Source organism: Oncorhynchus mykiss, chromosome 6 (genome assembly GCF_057628025.1).
Source record: "Oncorhynchus mykiss isolate SJ-2025 chromosome 6, ASM5762802v1, whole genome shotgun sequence".
In the NCBI taxonomy this organism is placed as follows: Eukaryota; Metazoa; Chordata; class Actinopteri; order Salmoniformes; family Salmonidae; genus Oncorhynchus; species Oncorhynchus mykiss.
The window spans coordinates 59,466,422-59,490,251 of NC_143027.1; the positions used below are offsets into that span (position 1 = coordinate 59,466,422).

Sequence of the window (23,830 nt, forward strand, 5' to 3'; positions counted from 1 at the left end):
GGCTTGCCACCCCCACCTCAAATAACTGTGGAGAATATGTTCCTTGCAATTCCCCATGGAAGACCCCTCCATAAGGAGATCAGGAGTGGACGAAGGGAGGGGCTAGTGGGATTTATTAAGGAAGACTTTCTGCCACTTTATATGGGGTAGGTAGACGTGACTATTATCCATGCACTCTACATATTCACGCATGGAGAGTATCTCCTGTTACCTGCATCCACCATTGACCTCCATATCTGACAGCACTGTCGTCACCTGTACTTGATTACAGGAAACACATTGTGAAGTTTTGGAGTTTTGAATGACTCTTTACTGTATTTCTGTCACCTCTGGAAACCAAACGTGCGAGGTCTCTGGAGCAGATGTCGCCAGGAGATGGAGCATTGTGTGTGTGTGTGTGTGGGGGAGAAGGAGGCGGGGTCAGGCTTGGCACACTTCTATCCAGCTGTGCTTAGCTAGCCGAGAAACAGCGGACGAGCGTACCTTATCTGAGACTGACCTGTCCGCGGACCACTCACAGCACATACAGAGGGGCGGTGGGTTCGGACTGGTCCGGTGGCTATCTGTCCCTCTACCCCTGGTTGTGGGGGCTAGAGGCGTTTCCTTGGGAGGTTGTCGGGGCCAGATAGACCGATGTAGCCTAGCGAGGTGTTGTTGGTCGGTGTTGTTGTGCCTGGTAAAGGTGAGTGTGAGTGTAACACTAGACGCATGGTGAATATTTAGCAGGGGTGAAACAGAGGTGAGTGTTACGGGGTCAAGAAGAGCGCCAGCTACATGGGCTCTGACACGCTGACATGCTGCTTAGCCACTCAACCTCCAGCCTCCCTGCCGGGGCTAGGGAACTTGAACACTGTCACACGCACACACACACACACGCAGGCGAGGGCGCACACACGCACACATACACACACACACACACACACACACACACACACACACACACAAAAAGCCCTGATCCCTTATTGATGTCACCTGTTAAATCCACTTCAATCAGTGTAGATGAAGGGGAGGAGAGGTTAAAGAAGGATTTTGAAGCCTTGAGACAACTGAGACATGGATTGTGTACGCCATTCAGAGGGTGAAGGGGCAAGACAAAATATTTAAGTGCCTTTGAACAGGGTATGGTAGTAGGTGCCAGGTGCGCCGGTTTTGGTCAAGAACTGCACCGCTGCTGGGTTTTTCACACTCAACAGTTCCCCGTGTGTATCAAGAATGGCCCACCACCCAAAGGACATCCTGTCAACTTGACGCGACTGTGAGAAGCATTGGAGTCAACATGGGCCAGCATTCCTGTGGAACGCTTTCGACACCTTGTAGAGTCCACGCCCCGGCGAATTGAGGCTGTTCTGAGGGCAAGGTGTCCTTAATGGAAGGTGTCCTTAATGTTCTGTACACTCAGTGTATATTCATCTCCTATGTTTTGTGGGTTATCTCTTGGGTCAGGAGATTGTAAAAGAGTATCAATGCTGCTGAGCTGTATACATAGTCAACAGCTAGGCCCTATTACAATGAGAGACTGACTCGAGCTCGGGGACAATAACATACACATAAGAAAGCCCTTTGTTCCATAGACAAAGCCTGATCTAAAAAGGTCAGGCATTCTCGGTTCTGTTCAAAAGTGACTACGTCACAAGGGTAGCTTTCAAATGCCTTTTGGTTAAAGGAGGACATTCCAACACAAAAGCACTTACAAAGTCAAAATGCCACTCATTTTCATCACCGTGAGTGACCCTCTTAAGGCGGTAAAATATTCAACAGGTTCCATGATGACAGACATAGTTTCCATGACAGTAAAGGTCAACTAATCATGAACAATTGTGTCATTTCTTTATGGTGGGTCACGTATTCACGATCCACTGGTGTACCAGATTTTTGTCCCTGGCTGCTATTTATGATGACAACATTGATCCTCTAAGTAGAAAACCAATTGACTGAAGAGTATTGCTATTCGTTTCATTTGAATATGGGCTTCGATTAAATTATTTCCTAAACAGTGAGACAAAAAACACATCAAACTATTTCTCGTGTAAATATATTGGGTATTTTGCAGCATGTCGAAACCTAATGAAAATAGGCCTATTTTTTGTCTGTTAATCCTAAATCAATTTGCAGAGGGATTGTTTATCTAACAAAATAACATATCTGTCTTGCCATTCGATAGTTGTAGAATATGAGCAGTGGTATCAGCCTTAACACTAAATGAATTCAGGTTGCTAGAGAACCCGCCTCGGATAACGTATGTGTGTGACATTTAATGAATATTACAGTATATTCAAGAAATGCAATATTTAATATTTATGTTGTCATTTAAAATGAGAGGCGAGTGAGAGACATATTCAATGATGGAATCCTCCAGATATGGCTAGTTGAATTCTGGACTAAAGTGTGTCGTTCACATTTCCTACTACGTACAACTACACTGGCTGGCCCAGTGCTGAGCTATGAGCTCAACTTGAAGATTCCTTTTCCCTAAGTTTTTTAGCACCGAAACTGCAAAAACAAAGGCACTCCGAAAAACAGCAGTCTCAAGGAGCGCCTGTAACCTTAACAGAATCATGAAAGCTGACAGTTCATTTTTCACAGGCCCATAGATCTTTGGGTCTTATAAAGTAATGGGCTTTTGGGAGAGGGCTTTATGAGAGCGAAGATAGTTAACCGCCGTGTGCTTGAGATGACATGGGAGCTGAGGTCCTGCTCTTAGGGAGACAGGATTATTCCCTTCCCCGGGATGGAGGGAGAGAAGACACTACTGTCTCCCTAATATAAACGTGTAATAAAGATTAATCTGTTGCTACTCGCCACTCCAATAGCTTCTAAACTTGCTTGAAATAAGGTTGAAATCACTTTAGAGCAAATCTCGTTTTCTTTGTGTGAGTTTCATTGTGAATCTCAGGACAAAGTTACGTGTGTGTGTGTGTGTGATGCTGTGTGTGATGCTGTGTGTGTATGAAACGTGATGTCGGCAAATGTACACATCGTAGTGTTAGAGAGTGTAGGTAAACACAAGATTGAATGTGTTTCTGTGTGTGTGTGTGTGTTTGCGTGTGCGTGCATTGTTTGTGTGTTTGTGGACGTAGGGACAATAAGATGAAAGGCGGTGCCATGCGGCAGGGTCAGGCTCACTTACTGGGTGCGTCTGGTCTCTTGATGCCGACGCCGCTGTTTGAGCCGCTTCCAAGGCCGTTGAACGCTGCGAGGTTCTCCGAGCTGTAGGCCCTCAGGACGGACAGCATGTTCATCTGCTGCTCGAGATGGGCATGTTCCGGCTTCAGCAGCCCCGGGGAACCACCAGGAGATGAAAGGAGACCCAAGCCCTGCTGCCACTGCTTCTCCAGGGGCGGCTGAGGCTGGAACTGGGGAGGGAAAGGGGCCCCAGGGCCCAAGGAGGCCCTTGGTCGTTGGGCCTCTCTAGCCGGGGACACGGCCTGCGTCTGCTTCGGCATCTGATAGGTGGCACTGTCCTCATCTTCCCCCTCCATCCCGTCCTCTTCCTCCTCTTCCTCCTCGTCGTCAGAGTGGGGTCGCTGTCTCCCTGGTTGGGCGGAGGAGGACTCGGTGCTGTGGCAGCGCTCTCCATCCCTGCCTTCATCATCCTCAGACTGTGCCTGGTCCTCCAGCTCCCCGCAGGAGGCCTTGTCTGAGAGCTCATCCCCAGCTGTTTCTCTGGCCTGGCTCTGCTGCTCCAGGGCTGGGTCAGGGCATGTTGCTCCAAACCCCTGGAGGCCCGGGGTCCTTGGGGAGCCATCATACATGCCTCCATACTGCTTATAGAAGTCACTCTGGAAGGCTCCCATGCTGGCGTGGGGCTCCATGTGGTTGGACCAGGCTGACTGGCTCTTCTCCCCCTCTCTGTCATTGTCTCTGTCATGGAGGTGGGCTGGGCCCATGCTGGCCTTGAGGAAGTGGGAGGGCTCTCCCTGGTGCTCCTTGCCCTCCTTGCATTGCTTGGCCTTGCCTAGGTGGTTGGCCTGCAGGTGTAGGGCCATCAGCTCGACAGAGGCAGTGGTGAAGGAGCAGAAGAGGCAGCCATGCCACGCCACGTTGTCCTGGAAGGTGACAGAGGAGCCAGGCAGAGAGCCTGTTTCAGGTTTGACATTGACAGACAGGTCCAGAGGCTCGTACTGGGACCCAGGCTTGCCCGTTGAAGGCTTGGCCTCAGCCTTTTCCTCACCAGTATCAGCCCTCTTGGCTTTGGGCTCACCACTCTCAAAGTAATGCTGGGACTGCAGGTGGCTCTCTCTCATCTCCTTCTCCTTCTTCAGGGAGCTGAGGACAAAGCTGTCCATGAAGGCCTGCAGGGAGCCCTGGAAGTTGACACCGTTTCCCACCATGCTCTGGTACGCCCGACCTAGGTCTCTGAAGCTGGCTGGGACGTCTGCGGCGGAGGGGCCCTCTGGGCTCTTCATGCTTTCAGAGAGAGTGTCAGATCCCAGGCCATTACGTTCTCGTTCTCTGTCCCTCTCACGCTCCCTGGGGGACAACATACCGGGAGGGGCCCACTGGTGGGGGTGCAACGGTCCCCCTCTGAAGTCCAGGCTGGAGGGCATGCCCTTGAAGACACCGCGGAGGACATCAGGGCGGGCGAAAACGCCACCCTTGCCGTGCTCTTCCTTGTGCTCAGAGAGAGGGGCATGTCCAGAGGAGGGGCCGCCGCCATTCTGCCGCTCACGGTGGTGGCGCTCCAGGTGGTACTTCAGTGAGGCAGACTGGGTGCCTGCATAGTCGCAGTGAGGGCACCTGTAGGGTTTCTCTCCTGTAAGAAAGATAGATAGATAGATAGAGTGAGAAAAATAGAGAGAGACAGGACATGAATAAGAGAGGAAGCCAACACAATGATCTCAGTGATAACCAACATTCAACAGAATTCTGCATTCAGCAAACACCTCCTCAGCTCCATTCGGGGATTGGCATCTGAATACGGGTCGATCCAGCTCGATCCAGCTCCGCCAAGTGAGCCATCACTCATGTCAACACAATAAAAACCATTTCACCATATGTTGCTTTCAGTCCACCACGAGAGATAATATTTTCAACTGACAACACAACTGTCTCGATGTAATCTCTGTTTGCATGGGGGGGGGGGGTTGTTGGTGGGTCTCTCTCTCTTGGCCTTGTTCGCTGACAGGCCTCTGCCTTGGCGATGAGACAGTGATTTCTAGGATGTTCTCTATTTGCAGTTTATCATAAATCACCATTCACAGAGAAGAAGCGCTCCATTCCGTCCCAGTTGAATGGCTCTATGGCTATTTGGACCAAATAGTGGAAGATCTAGTCCCTTCATATGAAACTAAAACAGACTTTAACTGACAACAAATGAGCAAGAATGTACATATGGAAAAGATTTGTCTGTACATCACGGTAGTAGTATAGTGGTAGTTGCATAATTTGACTTCCAATGCAGTTACAACATAAAAACACTGTGAACACAAATATTCATACATATTCTTGCAAGGTAAAATGCAATCATGATTTTTGCCAGAAAAGTGGATCTCCTTTGCCTTTGGAGAGATAAATTACGAACATTATCTGAACATTAAATGCATCCTGTTAGCAATTACAATATATTTGAAAAAAACCATAAGCAGAAATGCTAAGCTTGACTTTTAGACATAGTAATGTGCCTGGCATTTCTTTTGAACAAGTCACAGCTAAATATGTGAAGAGCAAGGGTGGTTGGAAATAGTCCCGAATAAAATCATGTTTGTCAAGTACTGTGTGTGTGTGTGTGTATATATATATACAGTATATAGCTATACCATGTGTAGATTGTACACATGGAAACCATTTTCCCCCCGTTTTTTTGTTTTGTTTGTTGTTGCATTGTTACGCAAGACTGAATTGAATGATTTAAGTCTCGCTCTGTAGTAAATCATGGATATAATTAGCAAATGGCATACTGCTCAAGTAATTTATCATTATTTGGAGGGCACCATTCCAGAAAGAAAAAGACTGCAGGATCTGCAGACCTACTGCACAGTTCTCAAATAAAGGGCCACAAATACAAACTCAATACAATATTGATACCAGAGAGAGAGAAATAAAATTAGAGAGGGGAAGGGAGGGAGGGGGAGAGAGAGAGAGAGAGAGAGAGAGAGAGAGAGAGAGAGAGTACCGTGTTATTTTCTTTTACACAAGAGCGAGTTTGAAGCGTATATTTAAAATAAACCATGCGAGATGAGCTTTTAACCCAATAAGTGCTTATCCTCTAAGCAGGATAACAGGGGCTTGGGCTGATTTAATAAGGAAACGTCCCCGATGCAAATGATCATTCTCAATTCCTTTAACTGGACAAAATTATATTCTAGGCCCAAAATTAGAGTGAAATTAGAGTGGTCTGTTTTTTTTCTTGTTAACGATGGAAATGGGCATCAACACCACCAAATATTAAACAGCATAAGAAGACGTGATTAACCTTGGGCAACAGACATCTGAATGTAACCAGTGAGGTAATGGTACTGTAAACAAATAGGTGGTTAAACTCTGATCACTGATCATGGTGAATAAAGTAACGCTTCCTATACTTTTAATACATTTTTCCACAAAAAGTGGGTACACTGTTTAGGCAAAAAAACTACAGTGGGTAAGCTACGTTTACTTGCATATAATATAATAATAATATAATATATGCCATTTAGCAGACACCTTTATCCTCCACAACACTACTGAATATAACTGAACATATGATACCTATCTAAACAAACCTTGAAGAGTAATCAATGTACACATGGCTGGGAAATGTATACCGTAAATGTGTGGTGTGTGTGTGTGTGTGTGTGTGTGTTCTTTCCGGACCGTTTGGACTCGCTAAGACATCTGCTCAATCATTCGTCAGGGGCATGTGTGATATCTGGGGAATATACTGTATCCTGCCTCGCAACATCACACACAATTTACTGCTAAAGGTCATTATGTACCCGTTAATCCACTTTTAATTGATATCAGTGCAAACAGCACAACCTCTGCGGAACACAACAGATCTCCATGGCACAAAAGAAAGGAATGATCATTTGCCATTGTTTAGAAATATACGTTTCTCCCCCCAAAAAATGGAAACACAAATTCATAAAATACCCGGGGCAAACGATTTAACGATCACCTGCCACAGTACAATAGGAAAAGTAGATTTCCATTACAACTATTATAACGTTTCAATGTATCAGCGTGTTCATCCTCCCAGTGCTGGGACATAGCGTCGTTTTGCTCTACTTCTTTAAGCAGTTCCCCGACTCCAACACATTTCCTCTGGATTTGGATGCTTCGTCGCAGCTCCATAGTAACCACTCAGAATAAACACCCAGAGCCACTACAGAGGGGCAATTAAAACAGTTAATAGATATGACACAGTTTAAGATACATTTCCATGTGGCTTTTACGTAACGTTGAAAGGCGGCTCGGAAGAAGTGCGGTTATTCAAGTCTTGTCCGGGCTGGACTGGGAAACCCTCCGGGAAAGGAACCGATCCAAACGCCTTTAAGTCGATGCTAAATTGAATAAAGCCAGGCTGTTGGTTAGCAACAAACATCCACATGGGTGTTCATAGACAGTAGTGTTGTTACATGCAAAGAGGTACTAGTTTGGAAGAGGGGTTCGGGAACGTTCGTATTAAACCTGTCCGTCAACGAGAAAGGGAAATAACAGGGGAGAGAGAGAGAAGAGAGAGAGAGAGAGAGAGAGAGAGAGAGCGCGGGAGGCAGAGAGAAAGAAATGGAGAGAGGGAGAGACGGAGAGAAATGGAGAGCAAGATCACGGGTCCCCATTGATTCATTCTGATTGCAAAGGTTAGGTTAAGGTTATGTGACATGGGCAAAGCCTGGCTCTTTCTCTGTTCCCCGTTTAAAGGTGAGTGGAATCTCTACTGGTTATTTCCCCTAAAGTTATGCGTAGCCATTGTCAAGAGCAAAGACCTTTTTTTTTTTACACACACAGCTGCTTACTGCTAAATACTGCCTTGTCCAGAAGGGGACAATCTGTGTCTCTAATTGCTGTCACTGAAGCCTAGATTCATTATGTGACTTTCCCATTAAAATGTGAGCATTAATTTGTATAATGAAATATCACCCACTGCAGTGTTCATTAACTGTGGCCCCACACTGTATTCTGCACAATGTTAGCTACCTAAAAACTGTGGTTAATTTCACTAATGGATATTTTCCCACTCACTGTTCAAGAGGAAATGAATACTGTAACATTAGCTCTTTAACTTTTAGAGAAATTTAAATTCACTTCATTCCTTTCAACAAAATGTTAGCGAGTCATTAATCTAACATTGTGTTGCACAATGCGAGCACCTCTCAGTAAGCAATGCCATTGTGCTGTTCGGACTGAATTAGAATGAAGGGCGCATCATGTCCTCTCAGAGTTCCACTGTTTTGTCATCAAGGAGGAATCGTCATCGGATGTAAAAGTCATCGCCTTGATGTAATCATCATCATTTCAACCTGAAGTCAATCTGATCATGTATGAGTGATTTAAAGGGCAACACCTTGTAGATACATCAGACGGTTTCTGTGTATGAAGTGACCATGTTGAGTTGTGCTTACGCAGGGCCTGGCCTGGCCTGCTGCACTGAGTGAGTTAACGGAGGGCCTGAGATGAGGCCTCTGTTTCCTCTCTGCTGAAATATGGCCCTTCTGGGGACCCTTACTGTACCACTCAAAGCAGGACATAACTCAGCCCCCCCCTCTGTTAGGTAACAGATTTCCATGCTCCCCCGTCCTGTCCCCTGTCCCCGGCCCCTCCTCTCCTGACGGCGAGGTATTCAGAGAGGTCTGCAGAATCAGGGTTGAGGCTCCTCTCGTTGACCTGGATGTGCTATTTTACACAAAGATCCTAATTATGGTAGTGCACAAGTGCTCCTGCGCTACGCCTAACTACGAGCTACGCTGGCTCCTTAATTCCCCTCCAGACCAGAGGTATTTGGTCCTTATTAAAGGGGGCGTGGGGGGGGGCACAGTTTGGGTGGTCTCCCTTCTCTCTTTTTAAGTGCATGGTGGAAAAAAAGAGAGGGAAAAAAAGCAAGCATTGATTTCCTCAGCTGCAAGAGATTTCCATTTTAAGTTCTGAAGGCTTGAGCCATGCCTTTACTGGCACTTAAGGATTACATTTTTTTTTTTTTGGGGGGGGGGGGGGGGGACTGTAAAATGGTGTCTTCAGATACAGAGGTCAGGGCATCAGACTCACAGCATTCACAGTTAAATGTAGAACAAGAACAGGGGCTGATAAGAAATGAAGTGCTAAATACCATGAGGTCTCCATGAGTATACAGTATGTACTTAGTCATTCCCAGGCCTAATCTGAGAAAGGGAGAAAGAATGAAGAGGTATTGTAGCATCGTGTAGTAGACTGTCACTAGGGCGTACACTCAAGCTCTCCCCTCAGCCAAGTAATTAGAGCACAGCTCTGAAAGAAATGCTAAACACTCGTTTCATGCTCTTTTGTGTCTGATATGGGCTGACTCATATAGCACCACGCCATGGATTTTCACAGGTGGTCCAGTACAGCACTCTAAGCTACATTCCAAGCAGTACTCCAAAGCTACAAGGTACGCAACAACAAAAAAACACACTCAATGCAGAAACATAGTGTGGAACACATGCTGTAGCATACGCAGCACGTAGGATGTTAGAGTAGCCTGTTTGGACAATTAGCTGAGCCGATGTCCTTGATCTAAGGCGACCTTAGAATCGGCCTACATGTGACATTAGCCTGGATATTTACTGGGGCGTTTCTACCTTGCAGTGTAGTGAGGTATGACAACCTGCTCTGGCACTGGCCAGTGGACACCGTGTCCACACCATTACTCTCAATGGGACCACCTCTACCTCCCAGCAGCTAACACAGAAGGTCATCCAGGTAGAGATATATTTTGACACTCGTTTGCTAGATATGGCTGAGATTAGAACAGTGGCTGCAGTGAACCACTGAATGCCATTGTCCCACTAACTACAGCATATTTCCAGGAAGCAGCTGTGTGCTTTGAATAACTGCCCTCGCCGACGGTATCGAACGCAGCCAAATGGGGTCGACTCGAGTCGTAGGCAGAGAGCGGGGGGGGGGGGCAGAAGGGAAAACGGTGGTAGCAGTAATATCCAAGGGGAACTCACTCCACTGACCTGTGTGTATCCTCAGGTGGACCTTGAGGTGGTGGGAGGTGCGGAAGGTCTTCCCACAGTAGGGGCAGTCCTTGATGGCCGAGCCCAGGCTCCTGTCCCTGTGCTGGGAGGGGGCCTGCTGAACACTCCCCGCCGTCTTCCCCAGGTCATCCCCGACATCTGGAGCAACAAGAGAGAGACACACACAGACACACACAGACACACACAAGGGAGGAGCGGTGAGTGTCACGTCAAACCATCAACCATGTCAGAAAACACACTTTCACTTTGGCTTTGTCCTCCTTTTCCATCCAAATCTGCTAACACCACACAAAGTAAAACACATCAATGGGTTCACGTTTTGCCACTATTCCTGCCCCCCCCCCCCCATTTTCAAGCTGACAGAACGCTGACAGTTCATAAGCTTTCAGGCTCCTTTAGAAACACCGGGCCGACCCCCTCCACACTCTCCCACTCCCGTCAGAATGTTTCATCCCCGCTATCCTCATCTTCTGGTAGCATATGGCGGATTGTGTTGAAATTAACAATACAAGGAAAGAAACGGCTCTGTCAGCAGTGGGCTAACGCGTCTCCGTAGCGCCCTGATTTTGACAGGTAGCGTCGCTTCTGTCAGAGATGCAAGAGGGTGATAAGAGTGACCCCGCCCTGCTTGAACTGCCACTAATACTGCAGAGACGTGTGGAGACCAACAACTGCTCTCCACACAATCACCCGAATCTCAGGAGGAACTGAAATAGATTTGAAAAGAGTTGACGGCAGCACAGTCATAAGGTGAGGATGTTATCTCACACGTTCATATGGGTCATGACCTCATTACATGACCAGCTAACTGTGTAGACGGTTTCTCAAGAAGTCCTTGCAAGCTCTGATGTGTTATGAAAGCTACACTCTAGTCAAGCAGAATGACCGATGAGGTGGAGTGAACGCCAGAGCCCAATGCCAACATAATAACCTTGTTAACCACATACCCTTTTGCATCATGGGTAAGCAGGAAGAAGTACCAGTTCACAGTAAGATAAATTACTCTGTTTATGGCTCCACCCCCCCCCCCCCCACATCTGCTGCTGATGTTTCTTTGTTTTCTTTCCCGAGTCCGGCTCATGACATGGTATGCGTGTGGGGAGAGAGATCATCTGAATGGAGCAGCCCACTAAGGCAACCATGCCACACAATCAAAAGCATTTCTTCCAGTAGCCAAATCTTTTATTTTCTTCCCCACCCCAGTCCACCCTCTTTAAGAGTCAAATAAGGTTTCAAGAGAAGCCAGACTGAAGTCAGCAAGTCCTCCTACTGCTGGCACTGATCACATGATTCTACACCCACACTGCCAACGTACAGTGTACTATTGTATTTGTGTGGATGTGACCCCCAAGGCAACAGGCATACCAGTGTTGAACAGTTTACATAGCCTTACCTGTAATAACCATGGCCCCGTTCATACTGTACACCCAATTCTGATCCGCATGTGACCTTTCCAAACCCACCCTCTCTCCGAACCAATGCATAGACAGACACAAGGTTTTTTTAAATCAATACTCCATATCCATATACAGACGTGGGATCTGAATTTGATCACCTTGTTGCAGGAGAACTTTCCCCGTAGCGCAGGAACTTTTAAACTTGTAGTGTATTGAGGTTTAAGAAAAGGCTTCTAAAGTTTGTCGTTTCCACTTTTCCCTTACGAAAAATGTATCAACTGCTTCAAAAATGTGCATGAATTATAATCCACATAATAGGTCACATTTCCTGTTGCTGCAGGATTATTTTCCCGCTGTAGGAAACTGGCTCAAATTAAGGGCTCAGAAACAACAATGGCGTTTTCTGGACTTAGCACCTCGGAGCGTCATTTGCACACCGATTGTACATGTAGGATCACGTGAGAAATGCCGCCAGTCAGAAGTCTCCAGCTGCTGGTCCCTAAAGCACAGCGCACAGACGATCGACAGACGAACGCTAGATCCCCATTCGGCACGACGTGTGCAGAGCCTTGAGATCCTACATCTGTACACATACCGTACTGTAACCAAATTCTCCACAAACACATTTTACACCACTTGACATATCCCCTCTTGGCAATGTGTCCTCCTCTCATGTAGCAAATACAGGTCCACCTGTCCACCCCAGATGGAGTTGAATTAAACCCCTAAAAACACAGCTTATGGCCAGCCTCATCCTCCGGCCCTCTGTGTGGCAGGGTTAATAGTGATCCTGTACCAGGGAGAGGATGCTCTGCCAGCATTTAACAGTCCTTCAATAAGAAATGTTCCAATCGCTATATACTCGCACGCAAACAAATACACGAGCACGCCCGCACACACGCACACACACATCAAAACTTCAATGTATCCGTTCATGTAGTGTATGGATGAGAGGGAGAGGGAGAGAGAGAGAGAGAGAGAGAGAGAGAGAGAGAGAGAGAGAGAGAGAGAGAGAGAGAGAGAGAGGGAGAGAGAGAGTCCCCCAGCGTGGTTGTCCTTAATCAGCTGACTGATCCCAAGCTTTTAATAGGGCTGTTCCAATTACTGTAAAAGTCATCCTGCGCCGTATAACCACAAATATTGACAGTTTATTGCACAACACATTTATGACATTTGAAGGTCACCTCATATATTACACGACGTCTTCCAGGAGGAGCGAGTCTGGGACAGAGAGATTCTCGATAACTCGCCACCTATAACTATTCTCCATGTATTGATTTTCCATTGCTTTGCTCCTTTTTATGCAAAGGAAAAATCTGTAAGAGACACAACATTACAATTGATTGTCACAGGCAAGCCACTGGCTTCATCCATTACCCTGTTAAATCCTGCTGCCATCATCTCTCAGAGACTACTAGAGCGCACACACTGTTGGTGTACCGTTAGGCCACAGCCAGTGTTGTATATGTCTAATGCGTTAAGTTGGCTTAGTTCAAGTTAATATTACCCAGAGGTGAGCGAAAAGCCTTACGTGGATATGGTCAGACGCTTTCACCGTTGTCATGTCTTAGTGATCGATGTCATTTTGACAACTGCTATTGATTTTAACACGCACCTTTGGCTCATAAATAAAATGACACCATTGAATTAAACATCCCTAGTGTTACTGTACTTCTCTTACTGCACACTGAAAACTGCAATTGTGTAGCTTGTTATTTTTCCTTCGCTAATCTAACACACTGTACTCTTATCCCGAACACGCACTGCTTTTCCAGTTACATACAAACTGACACATCCAGGCTCTGTTGCAGTGGAATAATATCACACACACACGCATACATAATTCAGACTTTCTGATTTGAGACCAGCTCTGATTTTATTGGGCTCATCCAAATGTAATGGAACAGAACAGAACAAAGGGCTGAGATCAGATTGGAGCAGAGTTGTACAGGCCATCTGGGAGGAGGATGAGTATCAGTCATTCTGGCTGCTGTCTGCTGCACTACAGCTCTGACACCAGGAGCTCGGCTAGTGTCACAATAAAAAAAAAAACTCCTCAACCACTAAGGGGGAAGTGCCACAGGAGCCCACCGACACATACAACACCCGTACCTGTTTGGGCGTGTGTGTGCGCGTGTGTGTGCGTGTGTGTGCGTGTGTCTGTCCTCCAGACGGACCACACCCTGTTCCCATTAATGGAGAAAGCAACAACAACAAAGGAATAACTGAAGGGAAAAAGCCTCTTCCTTAATGGTGCTCTTTCAATCACACTTCCAGGCTAAATTGTTCCGTGGTTTTGATTACAGCGATATCACTTTCATACAACAACAACAGAAAATATATAAAAATTGTGTCATTAAAATCACAAGATGTCTCCCTCTCTCTCCATTATTCTAATGCCTCTTGTGTTCTGTCAAAGCCAGTGTCCTTCTCCCTCTATGTAACTACTGTCAACGGTAAGGAAACGTGTGGATTTCAACAAAAAAAAGAGAGAGCAAGTAAAATGTGATGACATCATTTGAAAGGCATTAGGCTTTTAAAAATGCGCCCGGGGGGAGTTGATTTCCTTACGCCGGAGCAACACAACACCATCCGGCTGATCCTCTGTTCTCTTTCTTTATTTGGACGGGTGCCATCTTTGTGAACGGCTGGTTCATGCGAGTTAATCAATTTGAGGTTTAGTTACACTGCTGAGGCTAGCATTCTAGCCACTGCTAGAAAGTCATCTGAACTCGTCGAATTTATTAACCAAACACCAATTATCATTAAACACCACTGCATTATCCCTGCTTTTACTACCTGACAAGGACTACTTAATGAACATTTTTGATTAAAGTTATTTAGTGTGTGATTTATGGGCACAAAACTCCTAATGCAGACAACTACGCAGATGCTAGTGAAAGCACTTTTTTTGGGGGGGAGGGAATGCGAGTACACGGGGAGCCCAGAACCCTCTAAGGTATCACGGCAACCAGCTTCAGACCAGGAAAAGACCACAGGCACACGAGATGAACCCACTAACACTTGGGCAGAGGGTGCTATCGGTAACCCTGCGTAACAAAATGAAATAAAACACAATTAATAAGAAATTCAGAAAGTGTTTACCCCATGATGTTTGTGAGATGAAACAGCCGCAAAATGTGCTACATATAAGGCACGCGGGTAAACAGGGGCACCAGATGTTCTTTGATGTTAATAATGGCATTTATTATTAATATTAATTAGACCGCATTCAGCAATACATTTGGGCCATTTCCAAGTCAATTAAGCAAAATGGCATTCGGGAGATGTTGAAACGACATTTTAAGGCAGGTGTTCAGCAGTCCCCTAATAAAACATTTTCACAGCTACTGAAAAACAACTATTTTGGGCTGCTTTTGTCTATGTCGGCTGCCGGGTACATGTTTCCTTGCTCCAAGCAGCGCCGTGACTGAACCCTTCATTTATATATTAACAGAAATCATTCTGTCTTATTTCCATTGTCAATATAACATAAATAGCAGTGATTTGATTAGTATATTAACGATTAGGCTTTGCCTTGGCAGTGAGTTGCTCATGTGCATACATGCACTGTATATGAGCCAGCAAAGTCCACACAGACTGACGAGAGAGATTAAACCAGATATGAAATCATGATTATGATAATAACAATTTGTGAAAAACACTGCGGATTAAATCTACCGTTCACCAAATTATTTGAACAGCTTCATTCTGGGGTACGGCACACAAGGCCAAATAGACACTTCAACACCAAACGCTGCTCTCATCCTGGTCTCTCCTCACAGACCAGCAGTGTACTAGTACCAGTACCCGCGTCAACAGTAAATACCAGTCTGAAAAGAAAATCAAATTACAGAGCACATGGTAGTGCAGCCCAGTGGGGGATGCGTTGTCGATATAATCCCGGACCCTATGTGTAAGGGGAAAATAAAGCCATTTTAAAGCTCCATCGTGTGTAATCTGGACCTTGAAAGGGAAGCCCCACCTCAAGCTAGCTCCGATTTGGCAGGAGTTTAAAAAAAAAACTAAAAAAAATGTAAGCTCCCCGAGGCTGAGCCACACAATGGTACATTAACAATCTGTGCATTCATTTATCAGGGAGCTGCGTTTTGGACTCTGTGTTTATGGCGCACTATACTTATCATCGCTGGAAATGAATGAACATGCCTCCTCTTGCAACCAACATGCACCTGTGCCGCAGAGATGCTAATCACAAACATTTATATTTATTAGCACTGGTCTCACTACAATTGGTCTTAATAAAAAAAGAGGAGGAAAGATGAGCCGTTTCCTGCCTGCTGAAGGCAGAGGAGACAATTCTAAATTGTATTGTAGCACACATTTATTCGCTTATTTGTTCCCAATTTTTGATCGATGAAGAGATAGGGGGAATTTATGTTTAATCAATTTTCTGTTTAATTTCCATATTTTATGGATTATTCCTCTGAAATTAAGCTGGAGTCAGAACTCCCTGATGCCAAAGACCATACCTGTACAGCCTTATTGAACTACAACACATTAAATAATGTGGAGCTCCATAAGGAATCATTCATCTCATTCATAAACTATAGGACCGGCCCACACAGGAGATACAACAGAAAACCTTATCAGACATATACTGTACACTAAACCTCTTTATATCAAGAATGTTTCATGTCATGGTATCATTTTGGAGGATGGCTAAGCTAGCGGTTTAGGACGCATTCGACAGTGGACGTCCCCTCTGCTCTCCCCTCCCTCCTTCTCTCCCCCTCTCCCTGCCTCCTCTACCAGTGACAGAAGGTGCATCGCTCCCTCTGTAAAGGCGATGCCTCTGCCGAGCTAGGGGAACAGCAATGGTGGCATAAGTTTCTGCCTGGCACGGGCCCCATCTTTGTTTTCTCTTCTCAAGTCTGTTTCTAGGCTTCAAAGAGCGTTGGAAAAAAAGACCCAGTCACAGCTAAAGAAGCACTGAGGTCTCACTAACGTTATCATTCTGCAGGATGATCACAGCTCCAGGGAGAGAAGGCAGGACAGAGGGACGAAGTGGGACGGAGACGTCACACCCCGGACGCCGCTGTCTGTCCGTCCGCACGAGGGGAGCAAGGGAGGACAGGGACATTTCACTGGGCTAAAGGGACTTATTGAGGCGGGCGTCTTTTAGGACACAATGGCCAAGAGGAGGGTCTGGGGGAGGGGGTATTAATCAGGGTAAATATTCATCATGCACACTGTTTGGCAGGAAGTGAGTAGTTATCATTAGTGAAGACTGAGCAGGTCCTGTCTTCACAGGGACACCGTGCTTTCTATGGATCCAGACGGAGGAGGATGAACAGGAGGAGGGGAGGAGGGTGGGGGCAGGGCGATAAGGTGAGAGAGGAAGAGAGGCCAGGAGATAAGAGAGCATATCCAGTACTGATGCACTGATACCTCATACGTCTCTGTGTAAAGGAAATATAGCACGTCCTACGTGAACAATTGCTATCCTACAATCGTGGTAAATGAAACCACTTGGTAATACAACAGCGTGTTCCGGGAAGACAGCATATAACGTATTTACAGTCCACTGTAACAATGCTGCATGCATGCCCTGTACCTTTAAAGGTGCAAAATATCATCTTCTGCTGTCATTGATTTCCTATTCATTTTCCACCACACCAAATCAACAACAAGCACAATGGGCAATCATAAACTGGAGTTACAGATCCACATTCAAGGCTCTCTACCACCAGGTACAGGGTGTGTGTGCATATATATATATATATATATATATATACATATATATATAGACACAACATGACCACTCATTCCAAAATCACGGGCATTAATATGGAGTTGGTACCCCCTTTGCTGCTATAACAGCCTCCACTCTTCTGGTAAGGCTTTCCACTAGATGTTGGAACATTGCTGCGGGGACTTGCCTCCATTCAGCCGCAAGAGCATTAGTGAGATCGGGCACAGATGCTTGGCGATTAGGACTGGCTTGCAGTCAGCGTTCCAATTCATCCCAAAATAATTCGATGGGGTTGAGGTCAGGGCTCTGTGCAGGCCATTTCTGTATGGACCTCGCTTTGTGCACGGGGGAATTGTCAAGCTGAAAGAGGAAAGGGCCTTCCCAATCTGTTGCCACAAAGATGGAAGCACAGAATCGTCTGGAATATCATTGTATGTTGTAGTGTTAATATTTCCCTTCACTGGTACTAAGGGGCCTAGCCCAAACCATGAAAAACAGCACAGACCATTATTCCTCCTCTACCAAGCTTTACAGTTGGCACTATGCATTCGGACAGGTAGCGTTTTCCTGGCATCCGCCAAACCCAGATTTGTCTATTGGACTGCCATAAGGTAAAGAGTAATTCATCACTCCAGAGAATGTGTTTCCACTGCTCCAGCGTCCAATGGCGGCGAGCTTAACACCACCATTATAAATAAAACACAGAAATATCATATTTACAGTTTACAGACTCTTTGCTATGAGACTCGAAATTGAGCTCAGGTGCATTCTGTTTCCATTGATCATCCTTGAGATGTTTCTACAAGTCCTCCTGTGGTAAATTCAATTGATTGGACATGATTTGGAAAGGCACACACCTGTTTATATAAGGTCCCACAGTTGACAGTGCATGTCAGAGTAAAAACAAAGCCATGTGGTCGAAGGAACTGTCCGTAGAGCTCCGAGACAGGATTGTGTCGAGGCACAGAGCACCTAAGGTTCCTCTGTGGAGATGGGAAAACCTTCCAGAAGGACAGCCATCTCTGCAGCACTCCACCAATCAGGCCTTTATGGTAGAGTGGCCAGACGGAAGCCACTCTTCAGTAAAAAGCAGATGACAGCCCTCCTGGAGTTTGCCTAAAGGCACCTCAAGGCTTTTCAGACCGTGATAAATAACATTCTTTGGTCTGAAGAAACCACGATGGAACTCTTTGGCTATAATGCCAAGTGTCACGTCTGGAGGAAACCTGGAACCATTCCTACAGTGATGCATGGTGGTGGCAGTTTCATGCTGTGGGGATGTTTTTCAGTGGCAGGGCCTAGGAGACTAGTCAGGATCGAGGGAAAGATGAATGGAGAGATCCTTGATGAAAACCTGTCCCAGAGCGTTCAGGATCTCAGGTTCACCTTCCAACAGGACCTCAGGTTCCCCATCCAACAGGACAACGACCGTAAGCACACAGCCAAGACAACACAGGAGTGACTTCAGGACAAGTCTCTGCATGTTCTTGAGTGAGTCAGAGCCCCCATCCAACCTGACAGAGCTTTAGAGGAACCGCAGAGAGGAATGTGAGAAACTCCCTAAATACAGGTGTGCCAAGCTTGTAGAGTCATACCAAAGAAGACACAAGGCTGTAATCACTGCCAAAAGTGCTTCAACAAAGTACTAAGTAAATTGTCTGAATATATATGTAAATGTGATATTTAATATTTTTAATACATTTGCAAAACTGTCCCCCAATTTTTTTTTTTTGCTTCATCATTATGGGGTATTGTGTGTTGATTGATGAGAAGAAACAAACAATTGAATACATTTTAGAATAAGGATGTAACGTAACAAAATGTGGAAATAGTAAAGGGTTCTGAATACTTTTCGAATGCACTGTATAGTGTACTGTATATACAGTTGAAGTTGGAAGTTTACATACACCTCAGCCAAATACATTTAAATTCAGTTTTTCACAATTCCTGACATTTAATCCTCGTAACAATTCCCTGTCTTAGGTCAGTTAGGATCACCACTTTATTTTAAGAATGTGAAATGTCAGAATAATAGTTGAGAGAATTAATTATTCCAGCTTTTATTTCTTTCATCACATTCCCAATGGGTCAGAAATTTACATGCACTCAATTAGTATTTAGTAGCATTACCTATAAATTGCTTAACTTGGGTCAATTGTTTCGGGTAGCCTTCCACAAGCTTCCCACGACAAGTTGGGTGAACTTTGGCCCATTCCTCCTGACAGAGCTGGTGTAACTGAGTCAGGTTTGTAGGCCTCCTTGCTTGTACACACCTTTTCAGTTCTGCCCACAAATGTTCTATTGGATTGAGGTCAGGGCTTTGTAGTGGCCACTCCAATACCTTGACTTTGTTGTCCCTAAGCCATTTTGCCACAACTTTGAAAGTATGCTTGGGGTCATTGTCCATTTGGAAGACCCATTTGTGACCAAGCTTTAACTTCCTGACTGATGTCTTGAGATACATCCACATAATTTTCCTCCATCATGATGCCATCTATTTTGTGATGTGCACCAGTCCCTCCTGCAGCAAAGCACCCCCACAACGTGATGCTGCCACCCCTGTGCTTCATGGTTGGGATGGTGTTCTTCGGCTTGCAAGCCTCCACTTTATCCTCCAAACAAAACGATGGTCATTATGGCCAAACAGTTATATTTTTATTTCATCAGACCAGAGGACATTTCTCCAAAAAGTACAATCTTTGTCCCCACATGCAGTTGCAAACCGTAGTCTGGCTCTTTTATGGCGGTTTTGGAACAGTGGCTTCTTCCTTGCTGAGCCACCTTTCAGGTTATGTGGATATAGGACTCGTTTTACTGTGGATATAGATACTTGTGTACCATCTTCACAAGGTCATTTGCTGTTGTTCTGGGATTGATTTGCACTTCTCGCACAAAAGTACGGTCGTCTCTAGGAGACAGAACGCGTCACCATCCTTAGCGGTATGACGACTCCGTGGTCCCATGGTGTTTATACTTGCATACTATTGTTTGTACAGCTGAACGTGATACTTTCAGGAGTTTGGAAATTGCTCCCAAGGATGACCCAGACTTGTGGAGGTCTACAATTTTGTTTCTGTGGTCATGGCTGATTTATTTTGATTTTCACATGATGTCAAGCAAAGAGGCACCGAGTTTGAAGGTAGGCCTTGAAATACATCCACAGGCTCAGCTCCAATTGACTCAAATGATGTCAATTAGCCTATCAGAAGTATCTAAAGCCATGACATCATTTTCTGGAATTTTCCAAGCTGTTTAAAGGCACAGTCAACTTAGTGTATGTAAACTTCTGACCCACTGGAATTGTGATACAGTGAATTATAAGTGAAATAATCGGTCTGTAAACAATTGTTGGAAAAATGACTTGTGTCATGAACAAAGTAGATGTCCTTACCAACTTCCCAAAACTATAGTTTGTTAACAAGAAATTTGTGGAGTGGTTTAAAAACGAGTTTTAATGACTCCAACCTAAGTGTATGTAATCCTCCGACTTCAACTGTGTGTATATATATATATATATATATATATATATATATATATATATATAGCATCAGAGTTATATAAGCATCACAACCATTAACCGCTATTCAAACATCTGTTTAAAATGAATCCAAAGTCTCATTAAGAACCCATAATAAAATAGTCATTATCTAAGGGAAGAATGTATACTGATCAATACCTCAATTACATAAATGTGCACTTAAAGATATATATTATCATAAAGGTGATGACAAGGCCAGAGAGGAGAGGTGCATTTCAGTGTGCTGTGCTTCAATTCAAGCTGTTCTGAATTGTACTGAAATTATCCCCCTCTCTCTCTTCTCTCTCCCTCTCTCTCTCCCTCCACAGTCAGGGTGCCCGTAAATCCGGAGACCAAGGACGTTTCCCATTTTCCTCTTATATGAACTTGTCCAGTGTCTCGGAAAATGAAATAAAAAGATTTATACTGCTGCTCCAAACACCAGTGTGTCTCGTGAGTGAGCCATACTATCAGAATACATTAGAGAAAGGCCAGATTTTGGCAAAGTGGTATTAAAACAGTGACCCTCCCCACAGCTCTACCTCCTCTCCAACAGTCCCTCAGGGTTAAACTAGCTCAGCCAAAATGACACTGCTAATAAGGATAATACTAATAATTGCCTTGTATTATAAAGCAAGAACCAAATTGAAATGTGATTTCTTTCCACTGTAAATAATAAAAAAAGGAGTACAATGCCAATGAAATAAATAAATAGAAACCTGCCTCCCTCCTTCAGTATGTGGTGTCTCAGAACCAAATCCCAGGCTGTCCTCTCCCCTTCTCTACTTGTCCCATAGCACCCAGTCCACCCAGTTTACACAGTCAACGCAACGCCTCACACATACCCCTTATTAAAGAGCACGCTCTGTTCCACTGGCGGAATGTTAATTTGTTATGAAGGTCATTGACAGAGAGTAATAATCACCATTGGGGATCTAACAATTTGCCATTTCAGAGCATTGCTGCAGCGCTGATGACTCAACTATTAATAGACTCCCCCCTGCCATATACGACTAAAAACTATTCTGGTATTTCCCCCCCCCCCCCCCCCCACCAAAAAAAAACGTTATTCTTTATTCCATTCGTCATTGTTTTCATCTACGGAGAGATATCTGACATTTGGAGCAAATGAACGTGAACTTAAGCCCCCCCCCCCAAAAAAAAATAAACGGTACACCGTGGTTGGATATTGAAAATGAAATCACATTGTTAAACAGAGGCGGGGTGGAAACTTTCTCTCGATGCCTCCCTCTTAGCGTTGTACCAACAAACTGACATTTAACCAGACACTAGGATTCTCTTATACTGATCTAATGCACTGAACACTTTCTACACGCAAACAATAACAGTTTATTCTAAAAACTCATTTACTCCCGCTTAGTGTTGCTAGGGCATTCAAACATATGTGTCCAAACAAATAATTCAAGCTTTAAGCTATTTTTTTTTAAATCAAGCTCAGAGCATTTGTTATTTTGAAGTGATCAGCATTTATGGAACGGAGAGTGGAAGTTTGAATCCCTTATCTACAGAGGCTCAACATTTCAAGACTAATTACAAATTCATCTGCATCTCTATATCTGCAATAAGAGTGTATAACTCCTCTCACTAAGAACTATCTGTTACATATTTATACATCTTCCGCATACAGGAAACAGGCGGTCGTCCATACAGCGACATCAAGTCCGAGGATTGCGAATATTAATAATTGATCATTAGCTTGATATGTCTAAGCGTGCCCAAGTTTGGTTTTCAAAGTTGACCGGTTCCATTAGGCCGCTCGCTACTCAGGCCTGGAGTGCTCTTGACTAGAAGGTCGAGCATGGACATAGAGTAAGGTCTCTCTCTCTCTCTCTCTCTCTCTCTGTCTCTCTCTCTCTCTGGTGCGTTCTAAACAGGGGACACTATCGCTTAAAATGTGCTGTCAACGCAACTCATGGGATAACAAATTAGACACAAAGTAATACTGAACTTTGACTATGTTTATTCTGATGACCAATGAAAATGAAGCATACTTTACAGTAGGAACCTTATAGACAGAATGAAACACCATGTCCCATGGCTGTCTGCATTGAGAGAGTGGTTAACACCTCTGAAGCAGAGTAGATGGCTGGATATATGGAAACCATGGCGACTCCCTGGGCCTTCAACTTGTACCTGTCACCTCCGGCTGGCTGAACTACAGACATACAGACACAAGCTCTGATTGGTTGCCTGGTTGCTTCAATATGTATTTTTTAAATTAAACCATTATTTAACTAGGCAAGTCAGTTAAGAACAAATTCTTATTTACAATGACGGCCTAGGAACAGTGGGTTAACGACAGATTTTTACCTTGTCAGCTCGGGGATTCAATCTAGCAACCTTTCGGTTACTGGCCCAACACTCTAACCACTAGGCTACCCACCACCCCAAAATGTATACAGTCCTAAACATTCTCATTCTCTCTCTCTCTCTCTCTCTCTCTCTCTCTCTCTCTGTCTCTGTCTCTCTCACACACACACACACACACACACACACACACACACACACACACACACACACACACACACACACACACACACACACACACACACACACACACACACACTATCTATACTGCTCTCTCTCTCTCTGTCTCTGTCTCTCACACACACTGTCTATACTGCTCTGTCTCTCTCTGTCTCTCTCTCTCTCTCTCTCTCACACACACACACACTATCTATACTGCTCTCTCTCTCTGTCTCTCTCTCTCTCTCTCACACACACACTATCTATACTGCTCTGTTTCTCTCTGTCTCTCCCTCTCTCTCTCTCTCTCTCTCTACTCATTCTGGGCCTGGATGATGGTGCACTCCCATGACGGCGAACCTCTGGGCACCTCGACTGCCGTTAACTGCTTGTGGCACGAGCCGAGGAAATGGGTCATTAAATCAAACGAGCCAGGACCAACCTCCCAGCGTCCCAGATCTGTTTCCAATCAGATAGCTTCCTTTAAAGGGAGCCAGGATCTCACTCGGCATTAGCGTCATCAAAGCGGTCTCCACTGCTACCTCCGCTAGCGCTCTAATCTGCATGTGAGCTGCACAGGGGA

The 23,830-nt window shown here is 45.1% G+C and overlaps 1 protein-coding gene across 10 annotated transcripts in view; it reads right to left on the bottom strand.

Annotated features, from left to right (window-relative positions):
* znf536 (zinc finger protein 536) overlaps window positions 1-23,830 on the bottom strand; it is a 190,672-nt gene that overhangs the window by 55,048 nt on the left and 111,794 nt on the right. For all 10 annotated transcript variants that reach the window (XM_090238430.1, XM_036980616.2, XM_090238429.1 and 7 more), the window contains 2 exons: window positions 10,113-10,271; window positions 3,128-4,753 (listed from right to left, as the gene is read on the bottom strand). In XM_090238430.1, coding sequence (XP_090094556.1) covers window positions 3,128-4,753; window positions 10,113-10,271 — 1,785 coding nt within the window. The remainder of the gene's footprint in view (window positions 1-3,127; window positions 4,754-10,112; window positions 10,272-23,830) is intronic.